Source organism: Filicampus tigris, chromosome 4 (genome assembly GCF_054856515.1).
Source record: "Filicampus tigris isolate MCC_2025a chromosome 4, RoL_Ftig_1.0, whole genome shotgun sequence".
Lineage (NCBI taxonomy): Eukaryota > Metazoa > Chordata > Actinopteri > Syngnathiformes > Syngnathidae > Filicampus > Filicampus tigris.
In genome coordinates this window covers 16,889,162-16,912,426 of record NC_141220.1, presented here as the reverse complement: position 1 = coordinate 16,912,426, position 23,265 = coordinate 16,889,162, and the positions used below count along the sequence as shown (strand labels likewise).

Below are 23,265 nucleotides of genomic sequence, written 5' to 3'. Positions count from 1 at the left end.
TTTCATTTTCTATGTCACTTGTTCCTCATTAGGATCAACGGTGAGCTGGAGCCTATCCCGGCTGTAGCTGAGAACAAGCGGTTTAATAAATGAATAGATGGCATATTATTTTCATTTTTGTTTAAATATTTTTTACGTAAATTCCATCTGGCTGTGACAAACCATACACTCTCTGTGAGCTCTGATGATGGCTTCAAAGCAAGAGTTGTCATCCTATACCATTTGAATTTGTGCCTTGTACAATACTGTCCACAATAAAGACTGTCCACTTCTATCTACGTGAAGAAATGAAGTCAACACCCCTTTTCTCTCCCTCTCGTCCTTCAGTTTGAAATCCGGCAGCTGAGGGCCCACCTGGCCCAGCAGGACCTGGATCTGGTGGCGGAGCGGGAGGCAGCCATGCAGATCCACCATATGTGGGGTAAACCGAGCAGCAGTTTCCATGAGGTGGACGGACTGGCCTCTGGGGTCTCCGATCATCACAGGCCGGCCAAAGTCAGAGATCCCGCAGGGCCCTCAGGTAACCGTCTGGAATAGGCGCCTCCTTTGTACCAGCAGGCTATCAGATAGCTTTAGTGCACAAGGCAGTGTTCACTTGGTGTTTTCAGTGCTAAGTTGTGGCCTCGGTGCCTTGAGACCTGCCGGACAAATGATTGTTGATACACAGACGAGTGAACCTGAAACTGAAGGTTGTTCACGTGGAATTGGCAGCCGTGAGAAATCCCTCGCACTGATAATATAGGAATATTGGAAATAGAATTTAACCTTCAAGGTCGGAAAATGAACAAAACATTATCATAAAATCGTTAGTTAAGGCAATATTTGGGAAAACATTTGAACATTCGTAACTGTAGTGAATAGTGTAAGAGCCTCACATTTCTTTGTTTTTTATAATGACACACAACTTTAATGAGCACAATTGGGTTCACGCTGGTTCAAGTAACACAATTCTTTTTTTTTTTTTTTCGCTCTCAAACGGCACAGTTGGGATTTGCATAAGTAGGAAAAAAAACATGGAATCGAATCGCTTCAGATCAGAATCAAGACTCTCCCAAATGTGGGTGAAAATTCAGTTTGATCGATCTGCCAATGTGAGTACAGCGTAGACACACAGCAGCTCCCTTTCAACATAAAAAGCCAAAAAGCCAAAGAAAAAGCAAAACAGGCACAGAACTAATCCTTTGGTGCTTGTGGAATTCAGTTACCACACGTGCTAATGGCCTGAACTGTTGAGTTTTTGTGACGTCTTCAAATTCCTGCCGAAAATTTGCCAACCATTGTGGCAAAAGGACTGAGAGCAAATACTAGCAGTAATCAGCAAAACACATTGATAGGCACTTCTAATCTGCTCATTTTATGACGGGTAGACTTCACGCACAGGCGCACGTTGTTGCTTTGCTCTTACACATCTGAAGTCCACATCAATATTCTAGTGGCACACCGAGATGGACTGTAAAGCTTTTCAGCAGCGACGGGTCATAACTTAGGACGACTTAAGGTAACACAGTGCTATGGGTGCAGCTCATGTCCGGGGCCCTCCAAGACTGAGAGCCTTTTGCTTTATCAAAGCTATAAATCATCAGCAATACATCTGGGAGATGTGCTTTGCTTTACTGCGCCCACTCCTCATGCACTCGTGTGTTATTGATGATATGGAAACTACCCCTGTCACGTAAGACATGATGCACTTTTGACACTGCAGAGATATGAGAAGCTCCTCACGATACCCATGACCAGTGGCTGCTCGAAAATATGAGACAAACATAGAGACGCACAGGAATTTATGTTTATCGATAATTTGAATAAGCAAAGGTCAAGGATTCAGTGAAAAATGGAGAAAACTGAAATTCGGGCAGAAATGTGCAAATCAACAGTATAGCTCTATTTGTGTGATAACTTGCTGCTAGGCAGAACTCACAGGGCTGGCTCGCATACCTGCCACTTCTGCCGATGGGAAAAAAAAAAAAAAAAAAGGAGATTATGATCATCACATTCAAGGACCAAAGAAAATATTCTACAATAACACAAGAAGTATAATGTTATGCAGTAAATTTAATTACTGCTCCGTATTGAATATAACAAGAAATAACAAAATTGTTCTGCAGTAGTTTTAGTAATTCTCTTGAAAGACCCACTGAATTCTGAAGTGTCTTCCGCTGTCTTCAGATCACCACGGCCAGGACGACATGAATAACTACATCAGTCAGTACTACAGCGAGCCGAGCAGCGGTGAGCATCCACGACAACCCGACGACCCTCACTTCACCGTCCCGCTATCCGTATCGGTCATTGTGCCGTCTCTCGTAGACATGGGCGTGCCCGACCCGGCCGCGCGCGTCATCACCACGGCGGCCATCGACGTCCACCTGCCCAACAACCCCAGCCCGCTTCCGCCGTCCCTGATGAGCGCCGACGGCTCATCCGGCGGCCGGCTGTGGCGCGCCAACAGCTCAGCCAGCGAAGCTTCGGCCACGACGGCGTCGCGCATCAGTAGCCGTGTGGCAGGATCGGTGGCCGACTGCAGCTCCACCGTGCGTGAGGCCTCCACGTCCACCGACTACAGCGACCAGCTCTGCTACCCGCCACCCTACAGCAGCCCCCTGGCCCTGGCCCTGGCCCCTCAGCCCAGGGGTAGTCCCAGCGCCGTGGTGCAGGAGCTGCTCTCATCTCTGTCCGAGGACTCCTGTCTGAGCCAGAAGGGCCTGGACCCCGTCAACCTCAAACCGCCCAGCCCCACCGGTTCCACCAAAAACAGCCCCGAGTTGGAAAACAGGGTGAACATCTACAACAAGAGGAACCAGGAGAGCCGGCTTGGCTCGCACGCCAAACCACTCATCCAGCTGCAAGGAACAGAAGCTTTCCTGGAGGAGAAGTACAGGATGATGGAGCCAGTCGACATGCCCGTCCATCATCTCTCCGGGACCTAAGGTGGTGGAAGAGAGCAGGAACAGGAACTTAAATCAATGCTCAAGTCCATCGTCTGTCTAGGACATGACGTGGTGGAAGAGAACAGATACAAGAGCCGCACTTGATTCTCCAAGCCACCATCTGTGTAACAGAGGCGTAAAATGGTGGACAAGAACCCGAACCTCAATATACTCTTGAATCCATCATCTGCCTGAGACACAAGACAGTGGCGGAGAGCAGGAACAGGAACCTCAAAAGATGCTCCAATCCATCATCTGTCTGAGACATAAGGTAGTGGCACAGAGCCGGAACAGGAACCTTCATAGATTGTCCTGACAATAATCTGTCTGGGACGTAACATGGTAGCACAGAGCAGGAACAGGAACAGCAAAAGATGTTTAAATTCTTCATCTGTCTGAGACATGAGACAGCGCCAGAACAGGAACCTCGATTGATATCCCAAGCCATCAATCTGTCTGACACATAACGCACTGGTACGGCAGGAACAGGAATCTCAAAATATGCTCAAATCTGTCTGAAACGTAAGATGGAGCAGGAACAGGAACCTCAAAAGATGTTTAAATTCATCATCTGCCTGAGACATAAATTGGCCGAAGAGAGCGGGAACCTTCAGAGATGCTGCAGCCAATCATCTGTCTGAGAAATAACATTGTAGGAGAGTGCACTATCAGGAACCTCAAAGGATGCTAAAATCTATCATCTGTCTGAGACATAAAGTAGTGGCACAGAGCAGGAATGGCAACCTCAATACGTGTAGATGCTCCAAACCATTGTCTGTTTGAGACATAACATTGTGAAGGGGAGCAGGAACAGGAACCTCAATTGATGCTCCAGTGTATCATCTATCTGGGACATAACATGGTGAATGAGAGCAGGAACATGAACCATAATAGATGCTCCATAATAAAGTGATGTAAGAGGGCAGGAATAGGAACGTTAATAGATAATCCAAAACATAATCTCTACAAAAACATAAAATAGAAGAAGCAAAATTCAGGAACAGGAGGATGAGTCAATGCCCCAAACCGTTGTCTGTTTAAGACATTACATGGTGGAGGGGAGCAGGAACAGGAACCTAAGTCAATGTTCTTGTCTGTTTCCTGTCAGAGACATAGGGTGGTGAAGCGCAGGAACAGGTTTGTGACAAAATAATCCATCCATCCATTGGATGAAGTGGAAGAACTTCAACAGGCTTCACTTGCATTTATGTCAGAAAATGACTCTCACAAACACTTTTATGATCATTTCATTTGAACCAAACTTGAGCAGCAACAGGGAACCTTCCTCATGCTGAACAGACTTGGGGCCTCTGCAAGCATGTCAGCTCTTTTATGAAAATATCTGAAAAAAACACAACTACTGCAGGGTAGAGTGGAATCAGTGTTGAGATAAAGTCGTTTCTAATCTTTGTCTTTCTATTTTAGCAATGTTTGTAACTGAAATTCCATTAATGGAGTTTAACAAAAAAAAAAAGAACTTTTTTGCAATCTAACCAATTTCAGCTTGGTCAGTACTGAAATTTTAATATGTGCATCACTGACATCAAGGTCTAGCTCTAGGTGATTGTATTACTGACTTTTAAAGGTTCCGAAGGTGTGTAAATATTTGCAAACAGGAGGAATTATGTGCGTCTACTACAAATTGTTCATCGCATGAACCTTCTACAATATCACACACACCAAATTTATTGTACTGTCTCCAGATGTTTTCTATCTCGGTCATCCTGGTAGGCCGACCAATAAAGGGAAAAAGAACACACAAGTGAGTGGTCAGTTGTCACCTTTAATATATAAATCTCAAAATGACAACTCCTGTAGCTCAGCAGGAAGATTTCCCACTATCGGCCGACACTATCCCATTAAGTGGAAGAGCAGCTAGTCACTACTTCAGGCACAAAATATCTTCAATCAAAGAACTGCTTCAATTGTTGACATTTTAAACTTGTTTATATATAAAATTGTGTGTCACTGATCTAAAGATATTCACAGCAGGCCGGGTTGCATCCTGCACTCGTTCTTGTTGGTGAAGGCGGCAGCAGCTAGATGATAGTTTTCGGACGCTTGCTTCATCCTCACTTGCTCAACGCTTCGGTCATCTCAGGAACAGCCTGGGGGATGGGGGAGAGGTCAGATTTGATTTCTTCAAATACATTTTCTGTGATTTTATATCAGCATTTTGTAGGTCATTATGTGCCGCTGATAATTACCCTTTTACAATTTATGGACAGCTATTTCAAAAATGCTTACTGTATAAAGTTTGTGACAGAACCAACATTAACTGGTAAATGCATAACAAAGTGCATTAAAAACTCTGAGGACAAAAGTTGGACAGTCCTCTTAATTCATCAGTTGGGTTGTGTTAAGCCTAGTCGTTAGCCCTAAATCGTGTATTCAAACTCATTTAACAACATCTGGATTAATACACTAAAATTCCCACAGATGCACGCCTTAATCTTATGGAAAGCCTTGTCCCAACAAACAGTGATGACAAGCTATCCAAAAGCACTAAGGCCTGACCAATAAATCGGACTGACGATATTAGCCCTTTCAAAATGTGCAAAAATCAAAGTACAACATAAGACAAAGATAATGACATTCTGTGTTGTTTTGCCAGTACTTCATAACCTTAATGTTGAAAGTGTTAAGGGAACGAAAAAGTTTGTATTCATTGTTTCTTTTTTTTTTTTTTTTTTTTTTAACTCATTCACTGCCTTTGACAAATTTACTTTGTCTTTTCACGGTCCAGTCATTCAATCTTATTTATATATATATATATATATATATATATATTTTTTTTTTCAAACATTAGGGTAAAAGAGGGTCTGAAAGTGTCTGGCAGTGAATGAGTTAATCGGCTGATTAATCAGTTATTGGAATTTTATTCTGCCAAATATCGGAATCGGCCTTTAAAAAAAAAATCCATATCAGTCAGGCCCAAAAAGGCATTGAAATTGTTCCTCAGCGACTTCAGGACAGAGTTCATCCCGAGTATCAATTGTCCTTTTGGGGGGGAAACGAGCGGAGAGGCCATCCATTTTAATCAGCTATCTGATCGGTAAGCGGTAAGCTGATCTCACGCCGCAGGTCACAAGTCCACTGCCACTCACAATTATTACTAGTCATGTCCTCGGGGACTTTGTCGAGACGCCGGCACATTTCACGTGACACCTACGCCGTCGCACGACAGCCGTAAAACACTTTGAAGAGACATTGAACAATGTGCTTATTGTGATTGTAGTTTGCGTTTGTGTTGAGATGTCACAAAGCAGTATCATTTTTGGAGAGGCACACTTTACAAAAGCACCTTCATCTATTCAACAAATTCATAATCCGATACTGGCACATTTCCAGTGGCTGGGAAAACTGTATGATGGCCACTGTGATTTCGTCAGACTTTTTTCAGTTAGTGTTGCAACTTTTCCACATACACAAAAGCTCACCTTGAAAAGATCTGCAACCAGGCCGTAGTCTGACACCTGGAAAATGGGAGCTTCCGGGTCCTTGTTGATAGCCACAATAGTCTACAAAAAGAATTCAAACAAAATGAGGCCTCTTAAGACTTTGAAGAGTACGTCAATAATTCCATTTTACAATTAACGAGATGTACCTTGCTGTCTTTCATTCCAGCCAAGTGTTGAATAGCTCCAGAGATGCCCACAGCGATGTACACCTCCTGTGGACACCAACGGAAACATGCTTGTAAACATGAAGTAGCACACGGCAAAAGAGGCGTACGGCGGCGGCTCGCTTGTCATCACATCAGCTCTGACTCTGGTTTATGCAACTTCAGTATGAATATTTTAGTGCTCATTTTATATCGCAGCCCACCCTCGGAAGGGACTCGTTAATTTGTGCAGTAAAGTAGTTCACTTTTTTTCTTTTTTTTTTGTTTAATTGAAACGACCTGGTTTTAACATTTTCAAATCTGAATTAGGTCTGTTTGGTCTGGTCTAAGAACCAGGCCACACTTCACTACTCTCAACCTAAGTGGATGAATTGACCCTCGAAAAAACGTAACTGTGCCATTAGCTGCACTTGGCGGGACTTAATGTGTGGATAATCATCACCAGAGAACCTGACTGAAGCGTCTAATGGATAATTAACCTTTCACAAAAGGACAGCGACAATGATAACGGCTTGCAAGTACAGCGGAACCTCAAAGGTTGAAGATGACAACAATTCATTCCGAAACACTGGTCCAAGTTAGCCATTGTGATAGTAAAATATAAAAAATCTTCACTTAGATTTACTTTGATAAGGGATAAAACATGGTCGTCGTAGACAAAAGTTTAGGGATACAGTAGAGTCTAACTGCTTTGAAATAGTCGACTGTCATACCTTTCGGTTGGGAATGCACTGATAAGTAAATTTTAGATGTCAGAGATACTTGATAATACAATGCCCAAACTCACCTATGACCAAGTTCATCATCCATTTTGCAGAGCATACACTTGCAGTCAGCTGACATGACTTCTACTACACCCAACTTTTGATGCAGAATATTCTTTTCTTAGCACTTATTGTAGACGCAGAATTAATCATTTGATTGCTGCTAAACGGTGCTCTTCTAAACTATGTTTCAAACGCTTCAGTTTTATGCATTTCAAACGCATATTTTTCGTACGTGTACCACCTCATGGGCCTTTAACTTCAAAGAATCCACTGAAGAATGGAAATTAATTCAATATTCACTCATATCTATGTAGGAGCAACTTACCGGTGCTACAATCTTGCCCGTTTGTCCAACTTGCATATCATTAGGAACGTACCCAGCATCCACTGCAGCTCGAGAAGCACCAACTAAAAAAAAAAAAAAAAAAAAAAAACATTTTCCAAGTTATTCAAAATCAGTAATAATGACAGAATGATGTTTGTGTTGGAGCAACATCTAACCTGCTGCGTTCATTTTGTCCGCAAGGTCATAGAGCAGTTTAAAGTTTTCGCCACTCTTCAAGCCTCTTCCTGGAAAAACGCATGAAAAGGAATCAATATATTTATGAAAAGTAAAACTAAATGAGTGTTGTTTACACTTTTGAATCACAGTGACAATACTCTAGTTTGCGACTCCTGCTGTAATAAAAAAAATAAATAAATAAAAATAAAAATAAAAAGTCCCACCTCCTGACACAACAACCTTTGCACTAGTCAACTCAGGACGGTCACTTTTGGTCAGATTCTGTTCCAGCCACTCGGAAATTCCCACAGCGGAAGCAGCAGCCACTGCGGGTTACATGAAAATCGCCCATTAAATGCTATGCAGTGCAACAACGGCCACAACATTAGGCACACCTGGCAACTAACGAAATCCATTAGAAGAGCGGCATCCGAGGATGATGATGAGTTTGTTGTTTACCAGTTTCTGCTGCTGCATTTCCTCCCTCTGTGGACGCCGCCTCAAACGACGTCCCTCTTACGGTGAACACTTTCACAGGCTCAGTACACTTCACTGTGCTAAGAGCATTTCCTGGTTACATCGCATACGGACAGCATCAGTAGTCGTAATAAATCAAAACTACATTTTCAATCATGGTGTTTGGAAATCAGGTTTTCATCATACAGTCAAAAAATACAGTAATTAGAGCTTACCGGCGTAGATGGCTCTGACAAACGTATCCGGGGACTTGATCTCAATAATATCGGAGATTGGAGCCACATCCAACTTGGCAGCCACTCTTGGCAGCAGGTTCTACACAAACAACAAAATGATATATAAGGGGAGGGAAATGTGCTCACCTCACTAAAATTCAATTTAGCTGAGTCAAAAGGAGAGAAAAGAAGCTGTAAAGTTGAACGCTTCGGACAGCTTGAAGTTCAACCAACATTTTCAAGAAAGCTGACATACTACGGAAACTTGACTATTTAATTGCATGTGCAAGTATTTGGGTCTTTGGAGTGCCTGCCAAGCCTTCAAATGTGAATTCAAACAACCAAATACATCTTTCGTTATCTGCCTAGATCTGAAAATCAGTCTGTTCTGAATTTTTCTGAATTGTGGTATCACAATAAATCGGCCCCACATCAGATTTCTCCATCCATGACTGGCTGGGTCAAGATCCAGATCTGAGTATGCTGACTCCCATTTAACATGAGTTTGAATGTGATTGGTTAATTCTGAACACAGCCTAATCTTCAGTTTTAAGATTTTGTGCATCTGTGCACCATTATCTCAGTTGTTTATTTATAGTTCCCCTCTCGAAAGGTTTCCTCACCCCAATTGAATTATGCAGGTTATTAGTGACATTAATGGTAGATTTTTTTTATTTTTATTTTTTTACATTAAAAAAAATGCTATTTGGAAAGCGGTGTGTAGATGTCGGAAGTGTTGAGGCATCGGACTGCGTATTCTGATTGATGTAGCGAACACCGTCATAATCAGATCCCGTCGGGACGCATATGGTAGGCATGTTGAATCAGCGTCATAAGTTGTGACGTTTTGGTCACTGATTGGCAGTTAGCTAGCGAATCAGCGCAAGGGTCAATAACAGAAAGTGAGGAATGCGGATAAACGGTAAGCGATGGAAAGCCTTGAGAATTTCACCTTTGCTGCCTTAATCTTACAAGTACAAGAGTGAGGGTTGACAATGTAAGTTGGGCTGCACGATAACATGTCAAGAGCGTGAGGGTCTGCTTCGCGTGGGAGTTCATTGTGAGCGAAAAATATAGCGGACTGCATTGTTTACGTTTTTATATATTCCGCACCCACCAATAGCTTTCCTGTTGGCTTATTCTAACGATGAGGAATAGTGACTACCGCCACCGATGGTATGGAGGAGTATTACATCTCAGACATTCGCAGAAGGTACTTATTCAGCATCGCTGTCTGTCGTTGTGGTGTATTTACGTCATTTTTTCCAGTGTGACGTGCCAACGGTCGGCCCAACCCCACAGGGGGTAAACATCGTCACAGTTGGCTGACGTCGGATTGGTCTATCTAGGCCTTTAGTGGAACTTGCCATTGGGCCAGCAGTACAGGGCTGAGATAAACAGGGGTTCATTTGCATAGCACAGGGCCACGCTCGCAAATGGCGTAATTTCAGCAAGACAAGAAATAGGACATGTCAGTATGTTATTATTATTGATCCTCATGGTATTTTCACAAAAGCATATCCAGACATGCTATTCAAACATCCATACATCCACCCATTATCTATACCGCTCATCCTCGCGGAGAGTGCTGGAGCCTATCCCAGCTGTCTTTGGGCAGTAGGCGGGGGACACCCTGAAATGGTTGCCTGCCAATCGCAGGGTACACAGAGACAAACAAACATCCGGACTCACACTCACACCTAGGGGCAATTTAGAGTGTCCAATCAACTTACCATGAATGTTTTTTGGAGTGTGGGAGGAAACCGGAGAACCCGGAGAAAACCCGCGCAGGTACGGGGAGAACATGCAAACTCCACACAGGGAGGCCGGAGGTGGGATCGAACCCACGACCTCAGAACTGTGAGGCCGACATGCTAACCAGTTGTGCACCGTGCCACCCTATTAAAACATATGATAACTATTTTAAATGGTCAGGTAAAATACCAAGTCTCCTCGTCTCCTTTAAGTTCCAGGTGTTTTTGTTTTTTTTGTCCTTGGGATCAATTTTGTCATACATTCAATCTTTCAATCAGAGGTCAGCGCATTTTTATTCAAAACTAAATAAATAAATAAATAAAATCCAATGAAGGTCTATTCTTATCCAAGTGTTACCTTTCCGAAGGCAGACGCACCAGCACATATATGGGTGAAGTTGAACTGCTTTTGCGTAGCCAGGACCAGCGGCGTCAGCTCCTCTGGAGAGCAAGACCAAGTGTGAGCAAATGTAAACAAAATAAATAAATAAACGATAATGCCAGCAGTGTCTCGGTACCTGGCAGAGCTCCTTTGCAAGAGTCATTCTGAACCACCAAAACTTTCTTCACACCTTGTACTTTACTGATTTCCTCCACAACCTGGAAAAAAGAGCACAGTGTTTCCAGACAAAGCAGTTTAAGTCTACTGTCAATTTAGTGGGACTTTTTTTGTGTTTTCAGAAGCCAGCGTATGACAGATGTTTTTCACACCTTTGCACAGTTTGTTCCTGCCACCAGACAAGCCACCTCTCCACCAAGTTTACTCGCAGCACTGATGGCGTTCAGTGTAATCGGCGTCAACTTGTCATTGTTGTGTTCCGCAACCACCAAAGTGCTCTGAAACCTTTGCAGGACGCCAGCCTGTTGGACAAAACAAAATGTCAATACAACAAACAACTTCAAAAGTCATGTTAAAACTGAGCATTATTATTATCTTTGTAAAGGCAGAAAGTTTTATTAGTTCGTGGTACACTAACGTGGCTTGCCCAACAAACTTTTTTTACATTTGTTTGCTTGTATTTATTTTTATTTAACAACATAAAATGAAATATAATGTCACGTATGAACAAACAATCCGGTGGTCTGTGGTTGTGAAACAGCACAAAGTTGTTCAGTAACCTTCAAGACAGCGGCAGCTTCATGTGGACACAACCAGACATTACTAGCCGAGAACAGAGCGTCCATGCAGATTACTTACACAACGGTCACAAGAGCAACTGTATTTGCCCTTATAATATGTCATTTGAGACGTATTGTATAATACTTGTTACATATTTGCAAGTCAATGACAAAAGTCTGGTTTCTATTCGACTGTTGCCAACTCCGGAGTTTCATAACCAACGCGCAGCTGTGCTAACACAACATAGCATTAGCAAAGGACGCCTTAATCAAGTCATAATCAAACACTATAAAAGCGTATGTCACCGTTATGTTTGTTAAGCGCGAAGCGTGTGTTTAGGTGTAAAAAAAAAATCAGATGCGCCTGACTGGCCAACAGCTGCTGCAAGAAAGCAGGTGAGATAGCTGGCATTTGGTTTTATCTCGAATAGAAACACAACAATTGAGTAATTTTTCTAACCGGTTCATCGGTTAATAGCCGCCGAGCTCTTACCAAGCGTGTCACATTCGTTTTGTTAAAAACTGTGTTCATGGTGGACTGTGGTCTCGATGCTCCTCCGCACTGCTGCACTGACACATACACTAAAGACTCTAGGCCAAAGGTCAGCTGGCATCATCGCTGTACTTCTCGCGAGATCTAACGATTAGGGTGGTGGATCGATACAACTATCGAAATTATCGATAACAACCCAGCACTTGGATCGGATCAATACCTGGGATCCGGATCGATACTTCGCTCAAAGTGCCGCTTTGAGCCACCCCTCTCTCTCGCCTAGAGCCTCCTGCTACTCTCTGAGTCTCTGCCTGGGTGAGTGACTCAGGCACACTTTTAGTCCCTCCCTGGCAGAGAGTCGAGGGGGAGAGTGAGAGAGCGGTCGGAACCTAAAGCAATATAGAGCCAAACAAGAAGCGGAGCGCGGTGTCGACTTTTTTTTACAACAACAGAAAAGGACAGTGCCAAGTGTGATTTGTGTAATAAAGTGCTCCGCTACTGTGGTATCACCACAAATATACACAAACATATAAAAAAGCTTACCCTAAAGAGAGCAACGAGCTGCAAGCAAAGAAGTTGAGGGAGGAGGAGGAGCGGGGAGATCCCCAAGCCAGAACACCCCACACGGACACAGAGACAATGTACTCTGGCAGAGGTTTTTCAGCCCAAAAAATCAACAATAGTTGTTGTAGTATAGGTATTTTATTTCTTATAGTGTTAAAGGTTTATACATTGTATTATTTACTCTATTTGCAATATCTGACTTTATTTTCAAAATATTGTGCAATGGAAGGTATTATAGTAGTCAACTTGACATTCTTATATTTGTATTTTCGTAACATTACTGCTTTTTTTGGTTTGACTCTCTTGACTTTTGTTCTGAAGTCCGCTGATAGTGTAGTGGTACACACGCCTGAGTTGTGTGCGGGCAGCGTGGGATCGATTCCCGCTCAGTGACAGTGTCTATGTGTGCCCTGCGACTGGCTGGCGACCAGTTCGGGGTGTCGTCTGCCTTCGCCCATTGACGGCTGGGATAGGCTCCAGCAACTCCCCGCGACCCTGTATAGGATAAGCGCTTTGGAAGATGACATGACATGACATGACATGACTTTTGTTCTGAAACAGTTGTAGTTGAAGTATTTTTTTTCTACTGTTAAAGGTTTTTACATTGTATTGTTTACACTATTTGAACTACTGACTTTATTTTCAAAACATTTTGCAATGAGATGTATTTTAGTTGTCATGTTGACATTGTTGTTTGTATTTTTGTTACATTGCTGCTTTTTTTGGTTTGACTCTCTTGACTTTTGTTCTGAAACAGTTGTTGTAGTAGAAGTATTTTATTTTTTTATACTACCAAAGTTTGCATTGTAGTTATTTAATAAAAAATAAAAAAAACTCAAGGGGATCATAACATTTCCAAGCAATAAATATCGGTATCGAATCTGTATTGGCCAATACTATCATGTATTTGCTAGGTATCGGTCCGATACTAATATCCCCAGTATCACCCCTACTAACGAGATAGATAGATAGATAGATAGATAGATAGATAGATGCAGAAGCATTTAGGGTTTTAAAGAAATGTATATCTAACCTAAAGAAGGAATAAACATGCACAGTATTAAATGAAGTCCAATTATGATATATAATATATGATTATATGATTTTTTTCAACCAAATTTTTTTTGAAATTTTATTTGTGTGGTTCTTATTGAAACTAATTTGGGTATGATTTCCATACATTAAAAATAAGGTTTTTTTTAATATACGTATACAACAATATCCACCACTTGCCACAACATTAGGAACACCTGCACAATACATTAAGAGCCTTTCTTTAAAATGTTGCCTTAAGAAAACATTACACAAAATACATTTCTATGAAGAAATGAAAGTTAAGTTTCAGACAAAATGATACAAAAAATGTATTGCCTCTGCTTATTATTATTATTATTATTATTATTATTATTATTATTATTATTATTATTATTATTATTTGTTTATGTTTTGTGGATATAAATTAGTGATACTTTCCATCCAGTAGAGGGCTCTCTAGAGCACAGTAAAATGTAGTAACAAAATAAGTAACAAAACAACTCAGGTTTGAGTTGTTGAGTTGTTTTGATGATAATATTACAGGTATAACAAAACAAACAAAATATTAAATATCAAACTAACATAAAATATTAAAAATTATGACTTCCAAAAACGAGAAAATCCACGTTTTATACAAGCTTTTTTTCACGTCTTTAGATGAATAAAACCTCAAGACAGCAACAACAAATATAATATAAATAAAACATGATATAAAGTTGATTTAATTAATAACAGTAACAGTCACTTTTAGCCAAACTGAATAGCAGCACAAATAATTACAAAATGCCCTTGCTGGCAGCTTTGGAATCCTTTTTAAAAACAACAAATACAACCTCCAAGCCGTTACCCCATCATGTCAGATACGGTTAAAAAAAAAAAAGTGCTTCCAGGAGGGTATTTGCATGGAGGCCCCTTCTGTGTGGACGCGCAGAGGTCCCAGGTCTGCAGACGTCACGGGTTGGGGGAGCTTTGTTTTGTGCCCTCCTCTCATGCGGCCAACACAAGTTGAAGGATCCAGCCAAGGGACGGGACGCTCTCTTCCTCCCGTATGGTGGACATCCTGCTCAATGCCTCTTTCTTGGATGATATGGGGGATCTTTCCAAAAGTAAGATTAGCATTTTCTCTTTTTGTTGAACACATCATGCGGACTGATTTTTTTTTCTTGTTCTTGCAAAATCGTCTGAAAATGTGCCTCACTAAATGAATCAGAAATTGTCACAATTTGCACTTGGTGATATTTTGTTTTGTTTTTTTAAACCATGATGATTCATTTGATTGATTCTGTAGCATTTCCTCCAAGGTGATGAGAGTGAGATGATGCTATGTGTGGCGCATGCATGTGTAGCAATAATGTATCCATCCATCCACGTGTCACATCCATGCAGAGAAATCAGGAATTGCAATGTGCGTGGGCTGCGGGAGTCAGATACACGATCAGTACATCATGAGGGTGTCCCCGGACCTGGAGTGGCATGCAGCCTGCCTCAAGTGCGCCGAGTGCAGCCAGTACCTGGACGAGAGCTGCACTTGCTTCGTCCGAGACGGAAAGACTTATTGTAAAAGAGATTATGTCAGGTAGGATTTGATATTATTCTTTTTTTTTTTTAACGCACTAAATGTGCGCAAAATGCGCACCTGTAAACCCGATGCGTTTTTGGCTGCTTCCAAAATAAAAACTTTACTGATATAGGTGGCTTCATTTTAGGTTATTTGGAATAAAATGTGCAAAATGCAAGACGGGCTTCTGCAGCAGCGACCTGGTGATGAGAGCCCGGGAAAGTGTGTATCACATGGAGTGTTTCCGGTGCTCCGTGTGTAGTCGACACCTCCTGCCCGGGGATGAGTTCTCGGTGAGGGACGACGAGCTGCTGTGTCGGGCCGACCATGCCCTGTTGCTGGATAGGACCTCCGTGGATAGCCCGCTGAGCCCCGGGAACATTCACTCCAGAAACCTGCACATCTCTGGTATTATTATTATTATTATTATTATTATTATTATTATTATTATTATTATTATTATTATTATTATTACACGTTGGTTGGTAAAATTATAAAACGGAACTAGCTTTAAAAGAGTCAACATTTAATTTTGATAGCTGAATATAATACATCCCCCATGTGTCGCCTGCTTTTTTGCTGATTTCAATTTTCGTTCCTCAGACCCAGTCTCCGTTCGGCACACACCTCATCACCGGAACCACATCCACAAGCAATCCGAGAAGACCACCCGGGTCCGGACGGTGCTCAACGAAAAGCAGCTGCACACGTTGCGGACGTGCTACAACGCTAACCCGAGGCCGGACGCGCTGATGAAGGAGCAGCTAGTGGAGATGACCGGCCTGAGCCCCAGGGTGATCCGGGTCTGGTTCCAGAACAAACGCTGCAAAGACAAGAAAAAGTCCATTCTGATGAAGCAGCTGCAGCAGCAGCAACACTGCGACAAAACGGTCAGTTTGCGCCCTTTAATTTAAGTTTCTATGAATGCAGTTTTAAATTTAAATTCAGGGCTACACAGTATACTGAAAAAAATGTCATCGCGACAATGGCCCGTGCAATACGACTTTTACCTGACTTTGACCAATCAGATGCAACCTTAAATGTGCATCGCCAATAGATGTTGCCATTGCTACAACTAAATAACTTTAAAAAATATATACACCTATTCATTGAAAACATTGCTACACTTAATAAGATAAGAATACATTGAGCCTGCTCATTTTGCCGTATGAAAAATGTCTTTCTTTCATTAGATCATAAGAATGTAATTTGAAATTTCTTTAGGTATGTTAAATATGGCAATCGCAATATTGCAATGTTCAACCCCCATATCACGTATCACGTTTTTCCAATATCGTGCAGCTCTAGAACTTGTATTTAACAAAACCTGTTGGGCTTGATCTCTCATTTGTTGCGATTGAATAGGATCACTGCAAATTACACTAATTCATATGGCTTGATATGGCTAAGCATAAATCACAATGTATGCCAATATTTAATTATCAACTCATTAATTCGGGAAAACAGCCTGAAGAATAATATTTGAAATTGATTATAAATATAGACTTACATTTTTGCTTGTGTTATCTTGTATAAAAAGTCATTGAATATAATAGTTTTTTTTTACTTACATATATTTGTTTGCTCTTCCGTGAGTGTGCTGTTGTACACTTGAATTTCCGATCTGGGACTCAATAAAGGATTTTTTAAAATCCATATTATTTTATTTACTGTATGAGCACATAACAGTATGTCATTAAAATATGTTGGAAGTGCGGGACTCAAAATTTCAACGTTGGCATGAAAATAAAATAAAAGCATCCTTTGAAAAGTTACCAAATATTGTATAAATTATGTATGTAGAAATACATTATGGCACTTACAGTTAAATATTTGTAACCCTATCCTATAACGTCTGCACAAAAAATATACTTGATTTTTATTATGCTATAAACTGTATATTTGGAGAGCTTCTTCACGAATGTATATGAATGTACATGTTGCATGTAGAACCTGCAGGGCCTGACAGGAACGCCCATGGTCGCAGGCAGTCCCATCCGCCACGACAGCACCGTGCAAGGCAACTCAGTGGAGGTGCAAACCTACCAACCACCGTGGAAGAGCCTCAGTGACTTCGCTCTGCAAAGCGACCTGGACCAGCCCGCCTTCCAACAACTGGTAAGAAAGAAACACAACGTGGACAGCACGCCACGCACGGAGACACTTTATTAGGTACACTAATGACATCCAGGACAGAAAGGTTTGACGTCGTCATAGAGGTAATAATTAACCAGAGTGTTATACCGAGAGCTGCTTCTCATATTTTGACCCATGCAACTGACCAAAATTTAAGAAACCCCCGCATGCAGTCTTGTCAAATGCGAACGTTTGAATAAAAAGGGAGCATTACTTGTTTATATTTTGTCCAACACATGTCGTCACTAACCAAAATATTCGAACAACCACGAACCACAACCACAGCAATAAAGAAGATGTTTTACAAATAATACATGTTACATTTCTGCTATTTTCAATAAAGGTGTGTGTAATGTTTTGTGACTCACGTGTCCGATAAACCAAATATTAGAGAGCTCTCAGTATAATGCATTAAAGTCATAGGTCACATCACGACACACCTTGTGCCAGTCATGAAAACGTACGTGTAGATAGATATAGATAGATAGATAGATAGATAGATAGAGAGAGAGAGAGAGAGAGAGAGAGAGAGAGAAAGAGAGAGAGAGAGAGAGAGAGAGAGAGAGATAGATAGATAGATAGATAGATAGATAGATAGATAGATAGATGGATAGATAGATAGATAGATAGATAGAAAATTATTCTATTATTATTATTATGTATATAGGCTATATACGCTTTTGTAGAGTACATTCGTGATGTAGAGTGCAACTAATACACCTTAAAAAAAAAAAAGTTCACAACTTTGTCTACAACTGCTGTAAAATCTAAATAAAACCAATATTTATTTGAATGTTTAATTATTTTGAAAATAATCACTCTGCTATGCAGCTTATGACTTTATGATAATATTTGTCCTTTATTAATATTAGTTAGGTAATCAATGTAAATGATCTTCGGATTGATATTTGAAAAAGGAAAAAAAAAATCACCAATAAAATGTCCCGTTCCAGATGTCTTTTTCCGAGTCGGGCTCATTGGGGAATTCTTCGGCCAGTGACGTCACCTCGCTGTCGTCTCAGCTTCCGGACACGCCGAACAGCATGGTACCGAGTCCGGTGGACACGTGAGGGGCTCGGTCACGGGACGCCAAATACACAATTAAGGACTTCATCCATCCAGAACAAAACAATCACAAGAAGCTGCTGCTGGATTTACTCGAAAGGATACTCAACAATCCCTACTTTTTTTTTTTTTTTTTTTTTTTGCTCAAGGGAACTACAAAAGCGGACACACCTCGTGGGAATCGAACGTGTGGACAAACTTTAATCGAAGGGTCACTCTGGAAGCCAGAATACAACTATGTGTGGATGTGCATGGCGTCACTTGATTATCTGTGCGCAGACAAATAAGTTATTATTATTTATTATTATAATGACATAGCCAATCTTACCAATAAAACGATGGTTCTAATTCGTTCCTTCTTTGCATGTAAATTTGTCAATTCGAATTGGCGAATACTTCAATTAACAACGAGGACTAAATGTTATTTATATAGCATTTGTCAAAGAGGAGTCACTATAAGTGCTTCATACAAGGAGAAAAAAACTAAATCAAAGAGATGACATCGAAATAAAACAAAAACAGTAAGTAGTGTCCTAAGAACGAACAAACTGTTGGTTAAAAAAGTCTAAAAGCAGACCAAATCAAGTAAAAATTAAAAACGTTAAAAAAATGGTTTAAAAAAATCGTAATCAATTAATCTGTTGATTAGAATATTATTTTTTATGCAATACACACACATTTGTTTATATACACATGCGTATATATTCTTACTTTTTTTTTTTTTTTTTTTTAACTTTTATGTCCTTGAAATTCTTTTGTCTTATTCCCAAATGGCTACAGTCCAGACAGACGACAGTCTTATCTGCATCTGGCATCACCTGCCAAGGGCCCACTGACAGGGGCCACAACACAACACACGGGGGGTTGCTGGCGGGGGGGGGGGGGGGTTCTCCACGCCGCCCGCAGACGCATCTTGGCGTCCTGAGTTTATTTTCCTTCCAGTAGGAATGCTGCACGGCAAATAGCCGCTGGACAAGAGGGAGCAGGCGGGTCAAGCCAGGCTTGACACACGACACCTTCACAATTTGTTTGGGAGGATCCGCTTTTATCAGTGGCAGGAAACGGACACTTATTGAAGGGCCGGCGCATGTTAAAATCAGCTCATGGTGAACGGGGCTGCAACACCATGCAACTTTTAAAGGCAAAGGCTTGAGTGCATGACTGCAAGTCCAATAAGTCAGCAAATGTAGTTGCATTCAAATTCTTTTCATTTTCTGAGCAAATGGCATCATCTACAGATGAACTGTAAATGATCTACAATAACATTGGTCAAGAGGAAATTTTAATCACAGATGATTTTTGTGTACCTTATTTTTTTTCACAAAAATGATTTAAAATGTCAACTTTTCCCCCAGCACATCAGGTGTTTGGTATTTGTAGTTTTTGTTTTTAAGTTTGACCTATAAAATATATTGCTATATTATGGTTGCCATGATGAACACATGATGTGCTCGAGAAAAAAACGAGGGCAGACTATGGGAATAAGAACAATAAAAAAAATAATAAAAGAAAACAAATCTAGAAAATTATACTTGCATCTCTGATGGGAAAAAAAATAATTGTGAATTTAACTTAAGCCACAATGTATTGAATGACTGACCGTTTTCAATATTTATGGTGATTGAAACAAAACGGCAAATTGGAGCAAAAAGAACCTTTATTATGTACATTCATAGAAACTATAATGATACAATAACATAAATATTCATCCTGTGCTTAACAGTAATCTATGATTAAATTAGTGTTTTGCCTTCTTGAGGAAGAACCGAAAAGATGCCAGTTAGAAAAACATTGTGAACACAGTTGCAATTAGTGGATGTCAAAACTGGCATAAGATGAGTACAAAATAGGACAAATGTAATAAATTAATTTACGTTTCCAAAACAGAAACAAACTTTTGTTGCTCTTAAACTGCAATATACAAACAAGATATTTGGTGCAAATTCTTCATGCACATCACTGCTTTCCCAGCAGGTGCACCAACACAGAATAATGCTTCCACATTTCTTAATTTTTTTACAACATTGGAAAAGTTTTCATCAGATCAGCCTCATGTCAGGAGAGGTGACGGCGGTTTATTTAAGGTGCCAGTCTGTCACTCGTCTTGCTTTTTGAGGAAAAACTGCAGCGCCGAGTCCCATTGGTCTCGAGGGAAGCGGTTGGGCAACTCACAGTAATCCAGCTGCTGGAGTGCTCCTGCAAGCGGGAGATGGGAGACACACACGTAATAATGTAGGTTACTGTCTGAGTGTACACGTGATAAAACCTGAGTGGGTGAGAGACACTGTTCACAATTGAACACTCCCGGGGGTCCTCGCTTTACGATGGTACTGACATACGAGGTACAAGAAGGTATAGTGTGCTTAATTACCGTCGTACTTATTGTTTTCACTCATATTTATGACACTGAAGTGTTTTTCATATAGATATTAACTGTACATGACTCCAACACTGGGTTATCGTTCTCCAGGAAAAGAACCGAGGGGCCGCCTTGTATTGAGGAACATGAAGGCAAAAGTGTTGCGTATGTGTGACACTTACCGTTCTGTTTTGTTTTACTGTCACATTGTTTCTCATTTGTAGCACAGTCCTGTGGATAAATATAGAAATATAAATTCACATTAGCAATGATTTTAGCATTCCAATCACCAAATTTATTCAAGTTTAATTCACAGTGGTACATGAAGCTAATCTGGACGAATATATAGGGACAGACTTCAATTAATTCATCACAGATTTGTGGTAGTCTTCCCTTAAATCTTAATTGACCTATATCAATACAAATGGCAATTATATGATTACAACATTATAGAGACAACTTGGTCAATAATTTGTAAAAATAACAGAACTGACCAATAGTATTCAGCAGGGCTAAACGATTTTGAAGAACAATTACAATTTTTTCAGTCAATATTTCAATTTAACATCTGATTACATTTTCAAAGTCCTCTTCCCATTTATTTTTTTTAACAAACGTACGTAATAAATACCTGTATTACAATAAAGAATATCAGACTTATCAGGCTTACTGACCAAAATGAAGCAACGTTGCATTCTACTACGTAGTGGTGTGGGGATTTGAATTTGTTTCATTGATCAGCTTTAGTATAGAGTTGTGAAAAAAATGAAAGTGACTCAATTTGAAAATAGGGGGTTTACACCTGATCGGAACAATATACAGAAGACTGATAAATATTTTGTGTTGTAAAATTACACTTCCCTATATTTGTTATTTCATATGTACCTGTGGCTAAAAAGAAAAGTGTATAGAGTCTCTGTTGCCGAAATATGCAGATTCAATCAGTGAACGGGGTGATCAAACATTGCTAAAAGCCTTTCAAATTATCCTCTTTCACTTATTTGCATCAGTTCCCGCTTCTTTGTGGCCATGTGCTTTTTCCTTGACAATCGGGCCATGTTTTTCTGGTTCAATAAAAATGATGCAATAATGTCTAATTGGAGCCTCAAAACCCGATACGGGTCACAGTTTTCCATTGCAGCGCGTCGGTAGATGTGCGGCCAAGAGTTGCCAACCAAATTTTTTCGGCAATGGTGCACTTCAGCCGCCTCACGTCTAATGACCAGGTGTCCCAAGATTTTTGCCCGCATATTAAGTAGCCTTAGTCCATCCAGTTTTCCCTCTGAGGAATGCTCCCAGGGGACCGGACGCAACAATGAGACGGCGTGCATTGTGACTTTGTTTGAAAGCAATGACAAAAGCTTGTCTACTAGTGAATGGCGGGTTAATCGTCGTCCAAACAGCGTTGCTTGGCCGAGTGTTGTCAGAGGAAGATAAAGGAGACAGACAAGGTGTTTACTGGGAGTCGAAGCAGCGGCAGCCGAAATCCGCTGGCCGAGGAAGCCATTCGTCTTAGTGAAAAGCGCGCCGGTTACACATTGACCAGAGCTCACGTGAAGCGGCCGCTAATCAGCGCTGGAGCGTGGAGCGTCTCCTTAAAATGGCTTAGGGCCGTTTTCTTTTTTTTGATGGCACTCGAGGTTGCTTGCAATTTTAGAATGCTTTCACAACTTTTTTTCTGTGAGTTTTACCTGAATGAATGTAGCGAGCAGCACGCAGCTCATCTCCTGCTGCAGGATGACCTTGTTGGGCCCGTTGTTGTAGCACGCCGAGATGAGCGAGGGGAAGAGCACGCGGATGAGGCCCGGGTGGCTGAAGTACTGGAAGGGCAGCTGGCACAATTTCTGCAACACGCTGGGCTGGCGGCCGGACTGCACGATCACCTGCAACGCAGCGACGGTAGGGGGAAGTAAATAAGTACAAATGCTCACTTTACTGTGTTTAAAAATAAATTAAGTGTTAAGCTCATTCACTACCACCCTAACCATCAAATACAGGCCCCTCCCTGACTGTAAAGCGTCTATTCCAAATTAGGGGCCAACATTTCCGACTGTTGGTAGAAAAGGTAGAAAAATGCATGTTCATGTCAGTGTTCGTTCAAGGTCGTAAAATTTCGCCACACTGTCTTCAGACATTTGTCAGACGTTCGCCTGTACTTTTCTTGTTGCAAGGAAATTTTGAACATGTTCAAAATTCTGACAGAAAAATCCGTACAACTGTTGGCGAACATTTTGTGAACATTTACAACATTGAACGAACCCTGGCGAACTCCGACGTGAACGCAACATTTGCTCTTTGAAAACACTGCCATTGTTCGCTGCTCAGTGGCATGAAGGGCTTTTCGGAGATACTCATTTTTTTTGACATTGACAAACAGATCAGCATGCATATTTATGCATTTTATCATTTTTAACAGAATTGCCAACAAATCAAAAGGTTCACACACTATAATTTTTATAAACCAATAGCGCATTTCCTAATCACTTCTATGAATTAAAAATGTTATATTTTAATAGTATTGCACTGATATAAACTACTGCACTACACTTAAACAAATTAGCACACATGGTGCACTCTTGCGCCTAAAATACTTGCTCAGATCACAATAGTATGTAAAAAGTAACAAAATACAAAAAGGTACAAAGCACAATATAGAGCTCCGGACGTTG

At 40.9% G+C, this 23,265-nt stretch overlaps 4 protein-coding genes across 11 annotated transcripts in view; 2 read left to right on the top strand and 2 right to left on the bottom strand.

The window, feature by feature from the left end:
* The window catches only part of tmem266 (transmembrane protein 266), a 37,254-nt gene extending 32,565 nt beyond the window's left edge, over window positions 1-4,689 (top strand). For 2 of the 3 annotated variants that reach the window (XM_086027147.1, XM_086027148.1), the window contains 2 exons: window positions 328-520; window positions 2,167-4,689. In XM_086027147.1, the coding sequence (XP_085883273.1) occupies window positions 328-520; window positions 2,167-2,927 (954 nt within the window). In that variant the 3' untranslated portion in view covers window positions 2,928-4,689. The remainder of the gene's footprint in view (window positions 1-327; window positions 521-2,166) is intronic. The other variant, XM_086027149.1, reaches the window with a different exon arrangement.
* Window position 4,690: 1 nt separating this feature from the next.
* Window positions 4,691-12,047, bottom strand: etfa (electron transfer flavoprotein subunit alpha). Its single transcript, XM_086027152.1, has 12 exons — window positions 11,880-12,047; window positions 10,979-11,128; window positions 10,786-10,867; window positions 10,626-10,708; window positions 8,514-8,613; window positions 8,281-8,391; window positions 8,046-8,147; window positions 7,821-7,889; window positions 7,645-7,727; window positions 6,535-6,600; window positions 6,368-6,448; window positions 4,691-5,035 (listed from the first exon to the last, which is right to left on the bottom strand). The coding sequence occupies exons 1-12, from the start codon at window positions 11,916-11,918 to the stop codon at window positions 5,000-5,002; spliced, it is 1,002 nt and encodes a 333-aa protein (XP_085883278.1). The 5' UTR covers window positions 11,919-12,047; the 3' UTR covers window positions 4,691-4,999.
* A 2,428-nt stretch (window positions 12,048-14,475) lies between these two features.
* On the top strand, window positions 14,476-18,522 carry isl2a (ISL LIM homeobox 2a). The gene is made up of 6 exons (XM_086028632.1): window positions 14,476-14,584; window positions 14,865-15,054; window positions 15,185-15,444; window positions 15,640-15,926; window positions 16,987-17,154; window positions 18,126-18,522. The coding sequence occupies exons 1-6, from the start codon at window positions 14,527-14,529 to the stop codon at window positions 18,240-18,242; spliced, it is 1,080 nt and encodes a 359-aa protein (XP_085884758.1). The 5' UTR covers window positions 14,476-14,526; the 3' UTR covers window positions 18,243-18,522.
* Window positions 18,523-19,876: 1,354 nt separating this feature from the next.
* scaper (S-phase cyclin A-associated protein in the ER) overlaps window positions 19,877-23,265 on the bottom strand; it is a 54,206-nt gene continuing 50,817 nt past the window's right edge. For all 6 annotated transcript variants that reach the window (XM_086027176.1, XM_086027172.1, XM_086027178.1 and 3 more), the window contains 3 exons: window positions 22,288-22,479; window positions 20,779-20,827; window positions 19,877-20,433 (listed from right to left, as the gene is read on the bottom strand). In XM_086027176.1, coding sequence (XP_085883302.1) covers window positions 20,333-20,433; window positions 20,779-20,827; window positions 22,288-22,479 — 342 coding nt within the window. In that variant the 3' untranslated portion in view covers window positions 19,877-20,332. The remainder of the gene's footprint in view (window positions 20,434-20,778; window positions 20,828-22,287; window positions 22,480-23,265) is intronic.